This window comes from Rana temporaria, chromosome 2, assembly GCF_905171775.1.
Source record: "Rana temporaria chromosome 2, aRanTem1.1, whole genome shotgun sequence".
In the NCBI taxonomy this organism is placed as follows: domain Eukaryota; kingdom Metazoa; phylum Chordata; class Amphibia; order Anura; family Ranidae; genus Rana; species Rana temporaria.
In genome coordinates, this window is record NC_053490.1 from 368164402 (window position 1) to 368179479 (window position 15078).

The window sequence follows — 15078 nt, forward strand, 5'->3', positions numbered from 1 at the left end:
ATTAGCTGACTCTGCAAAGAATGAATAGTTGATTGCCTTCACTCAGTTTAGTTACGGCATAAACTATACAGAACCAGTAAATACACGGACAGATGGAGTAAGCAAAATTATAATTAAAAGGTTTGCTTTTTCTAGATGCTCCATAACTATCCAAATAGCCTTACAGCAATAAAAAAAGACTATAGTTTCTTATACATAACCAAGCCATAGGAGAGATACATACACAGAAGAGGATGGTGAGGAGTGTATTGATGGTGATGGTGGACCTGGAGGTCCTTGCTGCTGTTTCGGAGAGGTTGGCGCAGAGGAATCGGGAGTAGCCGTTTCCTCAATATCAGAATAAGAATTGCCTGACTTGGGTCCTTTCTTCATGTTGAATGCTTTAGTAAAAGAGCTACGCAGCTGTAAAAAAATAAGTTAAAGTAGAATATAAAATATTATATGGACCCATCAAGTAAAAAATAAATAAAAACGTACGTATGTATGTATGTATGTATGTATGTATGTATGTATGTATGTATGTAATATATATATATATATATATATATATATATATATACATATACACACACGCACACACACACACACACACTTTATATCTTTAAAGTGGTTGTAAACCTCTGACATGAACAAAGAACATCCCTCTATAGTGTGTGCTTGTCTTAATCTAGAGCACTAAATGTCATTCCCCTATCTGAATATGTTACTTCTGACAAGTTTTCCTGACATCAAGAATAAAAAGGAAGGTGACAGAGGAGGGAGCTCCAGCACACAGCTTGTGATTGACAGCCTCAGCTCTGTTCCTGTGTGCTGTGTGAAGGGGGTACATCCTCTGGCTCCAATCAACTCCCACTGATCTCTGCAGAGTGTAACTTCAGCCCCCTACTCCCTGCTTTCTGAAAGTTCAGGGAAGCTGTTTAACTTTGAATGGCTGTAGAGAAGAGAAAACTGCAGATAAACAGGTACAACTTATGTAGTATGTGTTTAATTTTTGTGTATCACCTCAGGCTAGTCACTTCACTGGGTATATGTAAGGCTCCATGCACACTGGAGCTCGTAAATTGCGTTTTTTGGAGTTTCGTTTTTTTTTTTTTTAAAAAGCCCATAAACTCCACTCTATGTTATCCTAGGTGTCCATGCACACAAGACGTTTTTGGAAGTTTATCAGCAGTGGAGTTTATGGGCCGTTTTCTGAATGCCCTAAAATCACGTTCAGGAGTCCTTTTTCTGACCCCAAAAAATGCCAAACGCTCATAAACGTTGATAAACGCTCAAAAACGTGGCTCCCCAGCGTTTAACGTTTTTGATTCATTGAAAAAAAAAAAAAAAAAAACGCTAATGCTATTGCAAAAACAAAAACAAAAAACGTTGAAAGGCTCACTGCAAAGCTACTGGCGTGTTTATAACATTATTTTAACACCCAGTGTGCATGGAGCCTAATGCCCTGTACACACGATCGGTTCGTCGAAAACGGACCGATGTACATATGTTATGATAACATAAAATGATATTCTTTATATGTTATCTCAGGAAACAGCTTACCCAACTCTTCTTCTTCTTCTTTTTGGCATCACTATCCTTGATACTTCCGGCACTGCAGTAACTGGAAATGCTATTTAGGCTGGAGATGCTATCAGAAGAATTCTGGCGCCGTATTCGCAGCTCTAGAAGCACAAAATATTAATATAGAGTTATCAGCTCATGATCAGTGCAGGGTCCAGCTGCATAAACACCCCACTACAAATGAAATCTAATACATGAGAAAATGTACTTCTGCTGGGAAACACAGTGAAGGGCTTGATGAAATCACACAAATTCTGTGCCAGGCTGAAGGGACATCAGGAGAGGTTTGCCATTTTCAGTATTACAGGACCAGTACATTATGACTGCAGATAAACTTAATCAAACACAAATTTTAGCTTTATAACGTATTCTGTGTTTTGTGAACAGAAAGTACAGGATAACAGCGCTAACTTTTCCTGGCTAACAAATGGTAAATGAAAAAAGCTTTTTTTTTTTAACTTTACAGAAGAAGTTTGTCTTTTTTTTTTGCAGACTGTCAGTGTAAGCGGTCGTCTCGTATTTCGTACAAGTAGGCAGTTACATGCAGACAGGAAACATTAATGAACTACCTAGAGTACTCAACAGCTCCCTGGTAATTCATTGAGAACTACAAGTGGGCAGCCACAAAGGTTGTTGGTACTTGTAGTTCTTCCATTCACAGAACTCTGTAAATGACTGATGGGGTCGGGTGAGCGGAGCCCCGCGGGGCCACGTTATTTTTAATCCCTTTGTGCTGGTGCCTCCCGCCCCTTTAAGAGTTTTAGGGATTTATGACCATGCTCCCGATGTATACAGGACGATGTGTTTTTGCACACTGTCTTATGAAGGTCAGTGCTCCCTGTGACTGTGCATGCAGCCTTGTGCTGCCACCTGTTGGCGTGTTACAAAACTAGTCTCAAAACTTTTTGAGAACACCTCGTAGACCATAGGGTCTGTGACAATATTATGCTTAACTACCCCAATGCAGTCAGGAAGATCTAAAAACACACATGCTTATTCTGCTCTTACTTCCTGTGGGCAAGGGGCAGGCACTCTGCTTTTGAGGAATGGGGAACTTTGTGGATCGCAAACAATAAATGGGGCAAACAGACATTCCCATCTCATCCATCTCGGTCTACCACCTTTTTGAACATTTTATTTTATTTTATTAAAGTGATCGTAAAGGTTAAATTATTTTTTTTTTTAAATAACAAACATGGTATACTTGCCTCTATTGTGCAAGGATTTTGCACACAGTGGCTCTGATCCTCCTATTCTGGGGTCCTCCAGCGGCGCTTCTGACTCCTCCCCACAGCGAGTGCCCCCTTGGAGAGCTGCATTCCATGGGGGTACTCGTGCGGGCACGCTCCCGAGTCCTGCTGCTGCATCTATTGACACAGACAGCAGGACTCGGCCCGTGTCACTGGATTTGATTGACAGCAGCGGGAGCCAATAGGTCCTGCTGCTATCAATCTGTCCAATGAGGACCCGAGACAGCGGCTGGAGCTGCTGGGCTCCTTCTCGTCACTGGAAAGACCAGGTTCAGGTAAGTAAAAGGGGGGCTTTGGGGGACTGCTGCACTACAGAAGGTTTTTCACCTTAATGCATAGAATGCATTAAGGTGAAAAACCTTAAGGGTTTACAACCTCTTTAAACCTTTTCACCAAATGCTTTGTCTGGGGGTGGTACACCGATGTGTACAATTGCATAAAGAGGAACTGCAGTCTACTCACATAATTTGTAACAAAAACATCTTTGCCATTCTGAAGCTTCCCTCCAACCACTTTGCATATTATTTGATCTATATTCTGTGAATCTTTCCCTACTAAATATGCTGCAGAGATCTCTCTCCACTGAGTCTGGCTGCAACCATATTAACTGTGGGCAGCTGAAGCTGCTGCCTGTTTACTTCCTGGATTTACACAGAGGCCCACCTCCAGCTCTGCAGCCTTCATTGGCCCTCTTATGACTCACCCCCTCTTTTCCTGGCAAACTCTCACAAGAGTGAGTGAGAGAGAGCGCCGTGCATGATGTCATAAGCCTAGGCTTTTTACCAAGCAAGAAACAGGAAGTGGAAGTGTTATGGTATATCCGCGCTAGGACTAAGTGATTAAGAAACAGGAAGTGGGCTGTAAAGGTATTTACTGGCAGAAAAAATATGTTTTACTATCCAAAGTTAAAATAACAAGGGCAGAAGATTTAATAGATGGAAAGATGAAAAAAATTACTGAAATTCTGCTTTAATAGTCAACAATCTATGCAATTCTTTCTTTCAACTCTTGACATAAAGGGAGTCATTTGGTCTGTCAAAGACTCCTTTGGGAACCTTATGCAATGCTTTTGGAGAAGGTATTTCTTAAAGAAACAGCCTGGGAGGTTAAGGTGCGGCATAATCCATCATAACAAAGATGTATTGGTGCCTCCTAGGTAACACACAAAACACAGCGCAAGGACCTTGAGAGTATATATGGTTTCCTAATAAACAACCCAGATGAGGGTGCTGATGATTTTTTGTAAACATCTTGGCTGTGACAATTATGGACCAATTCCAATGCCACACATAATGCTCAAGCAATAAAACACTCTTGTTTTAACCTCTTATTGACTCAAAGTGGCTTTTAAATGAGATTGGCATCCTGACATATTAATTCAACACCAAAACAAGAGTGTAGTTGAGAATTATGTGTGGCACTGGAATTAGTCCATAATTGGACATTCACAGCCAAGAAATGTATAAAGCCATCAGCACTATTATCTGGCTTGTTTATTAGGAGACCATATTGTTTATACTCTCAAGGTCTTTGCACTGTTTTTTTTTTTTAGCGTGTTACCTTTTTACTTCTTCTATCCTCAAGTGGATTTCTTTCACAGCAGGAATACTGGGACTACTTTAGTTACCACTAGCCAAATAGGTTTGGTACGTTGGTATATTGTTTGTGTTTTTTTACTGGTGCCTCCTAACTGATTTAGGCTGGGTTCACACTGGAACGACAAACGCTCCTACATTGGGAGCTCATGTCGCATGATGAGTGCAAATCAATGTTTCCCTATAAGAGCCACAGGCTGCTACCCCCCCGGGACACACTACACCTCTAAGGCTGCAAGGCTTCTAACCCTCCGGTCTGTCCTTTGCTGGACAGTGCAGTGTGGCTGCCTTGTGTCGGAATCTGTTTTTCCTCCAGGCTCCCTCCACCTGCCCTTTGCCTTGTTGGTCCCGGTTTTGCTCTTCTGTTCTTATTTTCAGAACCTGCAATTTATTATCGCTGTGGTCCCCTTACATCATTAGGAGATTTGCTTTCCTCCTCCCATTGGGCTTACCAACTCATCACTTGGTACCTCTTTACCTGTGATTCCAATGATCCTTGATGGATGTGGATGGCCATCAACCCAATTGACGTATGCAAGTAGCAATACCTTCTTGTCATAAAATCTCAAAACTCGTCCTGAAGAAGCCGTAAGGCGAAACGCGTCGGCGAGACGAATATATTGCTTAAGAATATGTATCTATGTATTTTTCTCAACATATTTTATTGAAATGTATTTGTACATCTGTATTTTTGTTAATAAATCTATTTTTTATAACTAAAAATGTCCCTGTGATTGCCTTTGAAAGTCCGCCATGTCACTACCTAGTGTAGTACAATCTCCTTTCTTGAACTACTATTTCGGATGTGGGCTAATGTGAGTGCCTATATGTTATTCCCCTTCCCCTTTTTTCTTTCCCTATAAGAGCCGTCTTAAGTGGTCCAACACAAGTCTGTCCGACTTTGAAAATGCTCCCTGCACTACTTTGGTCCGACTTTCGCCCATTAAGGCTGGGTTCACACTGGTACAACATATGCTCCGACTTTGGAAGCACATGTCGCATGACTTGTGTAAATCAATGGTTTCAAAGAGCGCAGTGATGTGCAACAATACGACGAAATGAGAAAATGAAGTTCAATGCTTCCGAGCATGCTTCAAATTATTTCCGAGCATGCGCCAAAATTTTGCGTGTCGGAATTGCTACAGCTGGTCAGATTTTCCGAAAAAATTTCGGAAAATTTGAGAACCAGCTCTCAATCCTTTGTTGGCGGAAATTCCGACAGCAAAAGACCGATGGAGCCTTAATTACGGCCGGAATTTCCATTCAAAAGTTTACATCGGACTTCTGCTGTCGGAATTTCTAATTGTGTGTACGGGGCATAAGGAGTACACATAAAACCCATACCTAGCATTGGGTCAAATGTTTATGGTCCATGAAAGGATATCTACCAAAATAACTAGGCTTTCATAGTCCAGGAGGGCATGTAGATTTTCTCCCCATATTTTGACCACACAATTTGGTATGTTCAGATTCATGTTTACCCACCCAGGTTTGGTCATAGACATATCCATGGTGGAGTCACATTTCACATTTTGCAGCATATTGTCCCTGCTCATCTCATCACAGCATTGTACCTGCCCCCAGTCATTCCCAGCATTAGGCTTCTCTGTACACGTATGCCCTGTATACACGGTCAGAATTTCCGATGGAAAAAGTCAGATGGGAGCTTTTCATCCGTGTGTATGCCCAATCGAACTTTTTCCTTTGGAAGTTCTGACGGACATAGATAGAAAACGATGGAAAAAATTCCTTTTGGAAAATTTGTTCGTCTGTATGGAATTCTGACGCACTAAAAACCATGCATGCTCAGAATCAAGTCAACGCATGCTCGGAAGCATTGAACTTCATTTTTCTCAGCTCGTCGTAGTGTTGTACGTCACCGCGTTCTTGGCGATCAGAATTTGGTGTGACCTATGCAAGACAGCTTGAGCAGAATTCCATTGGAAAAACCAGCCGAGTTTATTCCGATGGTAAAAACGGTTGTGTGTACGGCCATCAGATCACTCAGTGGTTTTCAGAGACTTCACACATTTCACACATTTCAAGGTCCTTATCACTGCAAATCAGTTTATGATTACTGGAGTAAAAGGTAGCTTTTACTGCACAGGTGCAGAGCGGACATTGAGGACCACGGAGACCAAATACTGTTTTCATTAGATCCACCAGTTGGTCTGTCGACTTTTGGCCAGAGTGGCTCACCCACACCCTCAGGGTTGATGCCTGAAAATGATCCAACGTGACCTGCACAATTTGGGTCATGGTGAAACGTTCCTGAAAAACTTTTCGTGATTATGAGAGAAACCTTCAAACTGAACACAACATTCATTTCAGAATGATGTAGGAATCTTGAGAAATACAAAATTAACATTTAATGACTATTATGTTCTTAATCACATAATGCTTCCGACACACTGCATGAGTTCAACAGGGCACAAAGTGTTTTCCTGCTGATTTTTTCTTGTACGGTCTAGTGCATCTTGCAGCAGTGTCCAACAATATTCAGCCAGCATTGATGGACTCCAGTTGCCCTAATATTGTTTTTCCATTGTGGCACTTCCCTGGGGAAACCTTTCATCTCGTTTGTCACTGACTGCACCTAGGGTTTGGGGCAAGAAGTCCAGGTGTAAATAAAAAAAATGAATCTTCAGTGACATAGTGCACTTCATTATTTTGCATGCTGAAAGAAGTTTGTCAACCAGCTGAATGCAGTTGGGTGCTCTGTAGTTGCCAAGAAAATTCTCAACAATGTACTTGCTTTCCAGGTGATTTTCTCTGGCCTCACTACCTGATCTTTGAACCGCTTTTCATTGAGGATGTATATGATCTGTGGACCAACAAAACTTTAAAGTGGTTTTAAATCTCAGACATGACACATGAACAAAGCATATCCCTCTATAATGTGTACTTGTCTCAGTCTCATTTCTGGCTACTGCTTCGTTCCTCTGCTATCAGAATGCATCACTTATGACAAGTTTTCCTGACACCAAGAGAAAAAAGGTGACAGGTGAGGGAGCTCCAGTGGATTGACAAACTCAGTTCTATTCCTGTGTGCTTGAGCAGTTATTGTTTGCAAAATAGCTCAATCTCTGTCAGATTGGACGGAGAGCGTTTGTGAACAGCAATTTTCAGAAAAAGTCTTGCCACAGATTCTCAATTGGATTTAGGTCTGGACTTTGACTGGGCCATTCTAAACACATGAATATGCTTTGATCCAAAACATTCCATTGTAGCTCTGGCTGTATGTTTAGGGTAGTTGTCCTGCTGGAAGGTGAACATATGCCCCAGTCTCAAGTCTTTTGCAGACTCTAACAGGTTTTCTTCTAAGATTGCCCTGTATTTGGCTCCATCTTCCCATCAACTCTGACCAGCTTCCTTGTCCCTGCTAAAGAAAAGCATCCTCACAACATGATGCTGCCACCACCATGTTTCATGGTGGGAATGGTGTGTTCAGGGTGATGTGTAGGGTTAGTTTTTCTCCACACGTAGCGTTTTGCTTTTAGGCCAAAAGTTCAATTTTGATCTCATCTGACCAGAGCACCTTCTTCCACATGTTTGTTGTGTCCCCCACATGGCTTCTTGCAAACTGCAAACGGGACTTCTTTTGGCTTTCTTTAAAAAATGGCTTTCTTTCCACTCTCCCATAAAGGTCAGATTTTTGGAGTGCACGACTAATAGTTGTCCTGTGGACAGATTCTCACACCTGAGCTGTAAATCTCTGTAGCTCCCAGTTATCATGGGCCCTTTGGCTGTTTCTCTGATTAATACTCTCCTTGCCCGGCCTGTCAGTTTAGGTGGACGGCCATGTCTTGGTAGGTTTGCAGTTGTGCCATACTCTTTCCATTTTTTGGTTGATTGACTGAACAGTGCTCCGTGAGATGTTCAAAGCTTGTTTTTTATAACCTAACCCTGCTTTAAGCTTCTCCACAACTTTATTCCTGACCTGTCTGGTGTGTTCCTTGGCCTTCATGTCGTAGTTTGTTCACTAAGGTTTACCAACAAACCTCTGAGGGCTTCACAGAACAGCTGTATTTATACTGAGATTAAAAGGTACACACAGGTGGACTCTATTTACTAATTAGGATACTTCTGAAAGCAATGGATTCCACTAGATTTTAGTTAGGGGTATCAGAGTAAAGGGGGTTGAATACAAATGCACACCACATTTTTCTGATTTTTTTTTGTAAAAAACTGAAAACCATTTATAATTTTCCTTCTACTTCACAATTATGTGCCACTTTGTGGTGGTCTATCACATTAAATCCCAATAAAATAAATGTAAGTTTTTGGTTGTAACATGACAAAATGTGGACAATTTTAAGGGGTTTGAACACTTAAAGACCGCCTCCTGCACATTTACGTTGGCAGAATGGCACGGCTGGGCACAGGCACGTACCTGTGTGTCCCCTTTAAGTGCCCAGCCGTGGGGCACGCGCCCGCGACACGGTCCGAAGCTCCGTGACCGCGGCACCCGATCGCCGCTGGTGTCCCGCGATCGGTCACAGGAGCTGAAAACACACCTTCCCCGTTCTTCACAGTGGCAATGTCACCGATCGTCCGTTCCCTGATATAGGGAAAGGCGATCAGTGACATCACACGTCAAGCCCCGCCCCCTACAGTTAGAAACACATATGAGGTCACACATAACCCCTACAGCTCCACCTAGTGGTTAACTCATACACTGCAATTGTCATTTTCAAAGTAAAAAAAATCGCTGATCTCCGCCAAAAGTAGTAAAAAAAGGCACCGTACATTTAAACTAATATCAACCAAATGAGTAGCATCTGCCCATGCAAGCTATCTATAGAGCCTTTTCACACCATCGGTTGCATTGAAGCGTAGTGGGTGGTGTACAGTGCGTTCTGGCTGAGATCAGTGCAGCGATGATGTGCTAAGCTTGGCGGATTACACAGTTTCATTTTCTTTTAAACAAACTTTATTGAAATGTCACACAGATTCATAAGTTCAATCGCCAGCCACGCAGTTTGAGGCAGTGGAGTGCCTTGCACTGTGCTAATGAGAAGTACAGCATACAGTACTTTTTTTTATCGTACCATGCCGACACACCACCGTAACACAGTGGGACAGTGCTAGAATAGCCGCCCATTACAGTACCACCGCAAGTGGTGTCAACATAGCCTTTTTAGGCAGCATCCATACAGCCTAAGCATGCTTAGACATGCTCAAACTGTACCAGTTCCAGAAATGTTTTGCAATATTTCCTGGGTGCATGCCTGGACATGCATGAGTTAAACAAAGCATCTTATAAAGGGAAGTGAAAATTAGTAAACCTAAAATACATGAAAGTGCAAAAACAGATTTCTACAAAATGGTACTTTAGAGGTTAAATTACAGGTTATTTTTGTGATTAGCAACCAAAATCAATAAGATACTTCAAAAAGTGTTCAGGAAGCAAAATCTTTGTTTTCCAGTAAAATGTGCAATTTAGCAAATATTGTTGTCCTTCCAGCATTTAAAAAAGAACTCTTTCATTAATCACATAATCATACTACTTTTTACAATAAAACAGGAAACAAAGCATTGGCCGTGCATTTGTTGTTCAACACGTAAAAATAAAGATAAAGGGTAACCATATAGTATCCAAGGTAAAACCAATAAAAGGAATCAAAATATATTTTGTCACACAGTACTCACAAAAGTCGTGTTAATTTGTTATTATTGCTAGCCTGCTAAAAACTGTATAATGATAATTAAAGTTCCAGCATACCCCGTGGTGCATGGTCTTGAGGGTTCAGTGCCCCGTGGATGACAGCCTGTGCCTCAGAGTTCTTGGATTTCAATGATTCAATGGTTTCTTTCAATTCTACAAGTTCCGAGTCCTAAAATTAAGAAAACAGAAGGATGAAAAAATGTAAAATATATTTGGCTTTCTATTCTGCTTAACACAATTGAAAGGGTTGGACTTGATGGACTTTTGTGCCTTTTTCAACATCTCCTACTATGGAATTACCCTTAGGCCCCTTTCAGACGGACGGATAGAATGGTGCTTTTAGCTGCATATTTTCTATTTTTCTACCGCAGCTAAAAGCACACAATGTTTTCCTATGGCCCCATTCACACACAGCGTTTGCGTGCGATTACGTTACATGCGGTTTGGTGCGAATAGAAAAAATAGAATTGAATGCGTCCAGGTGCGATGTAGCACAGCTATATGCACATAACCGCAGGTAATCGCAGTCTTTTTTGTCAACTGCGGATAGCAGCGTTTTAGAATTCAAGGGACCCAAACAAAAACAAAAAAAAATAAAAAGGGTTGCTATGGAAATGAATAACGCAGCTAAACGCGGCCGCAGTTAAACGCATGTAATCGCAATGTGCAAATGCAGCTAATCGCAGTGCCTGGAGCCTTGAATTTCACAAAACATTTGTAGTGCTTTTAACTGCGGCAAAACAGCCGTCCGTCTGAAAGGGGCCTTATACACTGCTCAAAAAAATTAAAGGAACACTTTTGAATCAGAACTCCTGGGATATTGATCTGGTCAGTTAAGTAGCAGAGGGGGAGGGGTGTATACAGAGGGGGTTGTTAATCAGTTTCAGCTGCTTTGCTGTTAATTGAAATTAACAACAGGTGCACTAGATGGGCAACAATGAGACAACCTCCAAAACAGGAATGTTTTTACAGGTGGAGGTGTCTGGCATTTTTTTTTTTCCTACTCATCTTTTCTGACTGTTTTTCACTACTTTTGCATTTGGCTAGGGTCAATACTGGTAGCACGAGGCGATACTTGGACCCTATAAAGGTTGCACAGACATTCCAACTCCTCCAGGATGGCACATAGATGGCAACTGGGTGAAGGCAAATGCACAGAGTTTGCAACATGCGTTTGGGGTGCCCCCGTAACAATTCTTTGGCACCCACATGCATCTTGCAAAGGCAGCGCATTTACCTGTGGTGTAGGAAACACGCATGAAACGTGCCTTTCCACATTGAAATTCGGTCTGAATGGGCCCCAAATGCTTTTCAAATGTATACTGATTAAATGCTTTTAATACAGGCTAAAGTAAACAATACCTGTGTGTGTGGCCTAAGTCCAAAATGTAAGCAAGACTTAGGCCGTATTCACATTTCAACGAGCAGATTTGCCGCAAATCTGCCCGCCATTTGAAAGCGCTGATGTGCGAGTTACAAAATCGTAGGATTCGCATTTGATATGCAATCCATTTGAATGACAACTCAAATCGCAGAGCGGGTCTGCCGTGATTGTTGCGCTGCAATAATTGAATGGCATCTCAAATGCGAGTCCCGCGATTTGTCATTCACACATCGCGCATTCAAATTGTGGGCAGATTCGCTGCAAATCTGCCTGCCATTCAAAATGCTGAAATGTGAATGAAGCCTTAAGGGTTAAAGATCATAAAGATACTTTGCAGAAGACTGAATGCAGGTGTTCAACCCTCAGGATAATTTAAATACAATTAGGTAGATTCAGGTAGAGTTAGGCCGGCTTATCAGTAGATAAGTCGACCTAACTCAGAATCTACGCCGACTTATGTTTAAGCGTATGCTCAAACAGAGATACGCTTAAACATATCTAAGATAAGACGGCTTGCGCGGTCCTATCTTAGGTTGCAATTTTTCGGATGGCCGCTAGGTGGCGCTTCCATTGCGGTCGGCGTAGAATATGTAAATTAGTTTATACGCCGATTCACGAACGTACGCCCGGCCGCCGCAGTTGATTTACGCCGTTTCCTTAAGGCATTTACAGGCCTAAAGTTATTCCATCTATTAGGTGGAACAACAACGTTAAAGTATGGCCGCCGTTCCCGACCGCAAGATTCAAATTTTTTACGTCGTTTGCGTAAGTTGTCCGCGAATCGGGATTTACGTCGTTTACGTTGACGTCGAAATCAATAGGCCCGTGTGGCGTACTTAGCCGCAATGCACACTGGGAAATGTAGGCGCAGTTAAAAAAAACGTCAAAAACGTGAGGGCAAGCCTCATTACCATAAAACACGGCCCCCTCCAACACATTTGAATTAGGCGCCCTTACGCCCGCCGCATTTACGCTACGCCGCCCTAAGTAAGGAGGTAAGTACTTTAAGAATACAGTAATTGCCTCTCTGACTTAAGGCGGCGTAGCGTAAACACGCTAGGCTACGCCGCCTTACATTTGCGCGCCCGTACCTGAATCTTCCTAAATATATTTAAAGTGGATGTAAGCCCACTCTCATCATTTTTTAATTACTTGCTGATTAGTTGTCTGGAGCTCGTGGGCAGTTGTCTGGAGCTCGTGGGCAGAGTTGTGATGTCATTAGACTCTACACTCCCGTTGGCAAGGCATCGATATTTCTTACACTAGTGGTCTGCTGGTCTCGTGGATTATGCCCCATGATCACTAACATTCAGTCAAAACCCAGGAAAGTCACCACATGACTTCAGCATGCCCAATCATGCGGAGGTGTGGAGCAGCCAATCCTGGAAGAGCTGGAGAAGAAAGGAGGGGGGATGTGAAGTACACAGAATGCCTCTCTCACACTCATGCAGGAGATAAGGAAATCACCTGTCTGTCACTTTCTCTGTGTGTCTGTTATTATCTTACTGAAGAAAGATAAAAGGACTGTTTAGAGCTGTATTAACTCTTTGTGGCAAAACTGGGTACAGATGAAATGACATCCTCTGCTGTGACAGATATGAGTCTTAATAAAATACACCACTAGTACATCACTTATCAATAGGGTGTACTGCTGGGTAAGTGGATCTTTAAACTAAAACATTTTCTATTAACACATTCCCAAAGGCTGACCATCTACTCTGACCTATATGTAAGGCAACCTTATGACTTTTAACCAACTTTCTTATACAGTGTCTTAAAACCAAAATAAGGTTTTAGCAGATCACTGTTAAATCCTGCAATTTTAATTATGTACATGTATTTTTTTCTTCTTAACATTCTAAAACTGCCCAACCATGCAGGCTTTTCATTGTTGTACTGAAAGGAGCCAGTCCATCTACAGAACCCATTCATAGCAAACTCCTTTCATCAGTTAAGCAGCTGCAAATGCTTATATACTACATAAGTACCTTTAGAGAATAGATTTACATACATGTTCTGATGCAACACATGACAGAGAAAGACGTTAAGCTGTCCTGCAGTGAATCATTAGTGTAGGATTTTTTTTTACTGACCGTAAACTTCTTTAGAGTCCATTGAGGGACACAGGAAGTCTTAAAACTGCCTACAGGAAGATTAGACAATGGTAAACAAAAAAATCTGTACACCATCTCAGGGCTTGCCTAAAGTTTTTTTGTGGAAACTAATGCAACCATCACATCTAAGAATTGGTAAGCTGCAACATAGTAAATGTTTGCTTTTGGGTTTAATATTGCTTTAGGACTTCCTATGATCTTAAATTAACTCAGAGAAAATGATTTTACAGTAAACGCAAAAATCCTGGAAACATACGGTATCTGGGGACTGCCTGGAGCTCAAAAAAACACTTGAAGGTCCGTACGCCTGAAGCTGGCATCAGAACAATCATGAACATCCATCTGGCAGAACTTGTGAATGTGTCAACAGAAGACCTGGGTGCAACCTTGCACATCTGAGAAAGTAGCCTGATGCTGAAGAGTTGAGACCATGAGCTTGAATGATGGTCTGTCTGAGCCACCAGGAAATGTTGGAACGAGAACCTGGTTCACTCTTACAGAAACCCACAACAATGACAAAGCGTGAGTCAGTTTTTCTGTTGCAAGCAGTAGCTATGAAATAAGCTCACACATCTAGCACTACATCCATGCAATGGAGAGAGATCTCCTTCTGATGAACTGGAGCAGAACAGAGGGCTGGATGAATAATGCCTCGATTGAGGGGAAACTATCTTAAGCCGAAAAGAAGGTCTGGGCTTTAACACCACCTTGACTGTGTAAAACCAGTAAAGGGTCTTTAAAGGGTGAGGCCACCCACTCATACACCCGTCTTACAAAGCTGATAGCACCATAAAACGCAACCTTGTGAATGAGCGTCTAAAGGGGAATATACCTTTTAGGACCAAGTTTAGATCCCATAGATTCACAGGTGATGGAACGGTAGAGGGGGCACATAGGTGACACCATACACAAAAGAAAAAGGAAACTAGGGGTCTCAGGAACAAGATCACAAGATACATGAACCTTAACAGTACTGTAGACAAAGATCCATTGGCAAGAAGGAAGAAATTCATTCCACAGAGTTTACTAGCGTGAAAACCAAGATCTTATGTGCTTGTGAGAAGTATACTTCCTAGCTTTTAGCATAATGGTAATCACTGATTTTGAAATGCCCCTGTCTCTCAGTACCTGGGCATGCAGGTAAAGCCAGTGATAATGAAGTTGGGTGGTAAATAAGTCCTTGAGGCAGAAGATCCAGACGATCTGGAAAGCCCTCTGAACATCTGTTAGGAGTCTGATCTCAAGTTAGAGTACCACATCTGCCTAGGCCAGTCCATAGCTATGGAGGACACTGAAATACCCTCCATATCGATCCTGCAGAGCAGGAGAGGATGGAGTTTCAGCAAAGAAAAGATGCAGCTCTGGGTGTACTGATACCATAGAACTACCTGAGCATCCACTGCTTCTGCTACAGAATCCCTGTACCTGGAGTTGGTAGACAAGGTTGGAACATTAGGTTCTGCCCAGGAAAGAATCTGCTCTACCTCTCTTGCCCTGTCAAGAC

At 42.1% G+C, this 15078-nt stretch overlaps 1 protein-coding gene across 6 annotated transcripts in view; it reads right to left on the reverse strand.

Moving 5' to 3' along the window:
• Positions 1 to 15078, reverse strand: part of NAV1 (neuron navigator 1) — a 282057-nt gene that overhangs the window by 64949 nt on the left and 202030 nt on the right. For all 6 annotated transcript variants that reach the window (XM_040337722.1, XM_040337721.1, XM_040337720.1 and 3 more), the window contains 3 exons: positions 10134 to 10245; positions 1543 to 1664; positions 224 to 402 (listed from right to left, as the gene is read on the reverse strand). In XM_040337722.1, the coding sequence (XP_040193656.1) occupies positions 224 to 402; positions 1543 to 1664; positions 10134 to 10245 (413 nt within the window). The remainder of the gene's footprint in view (positions 1 to 223; positions 403 to 1542; positions 1665 to 10133; positions 10246 to 15078) is intronic.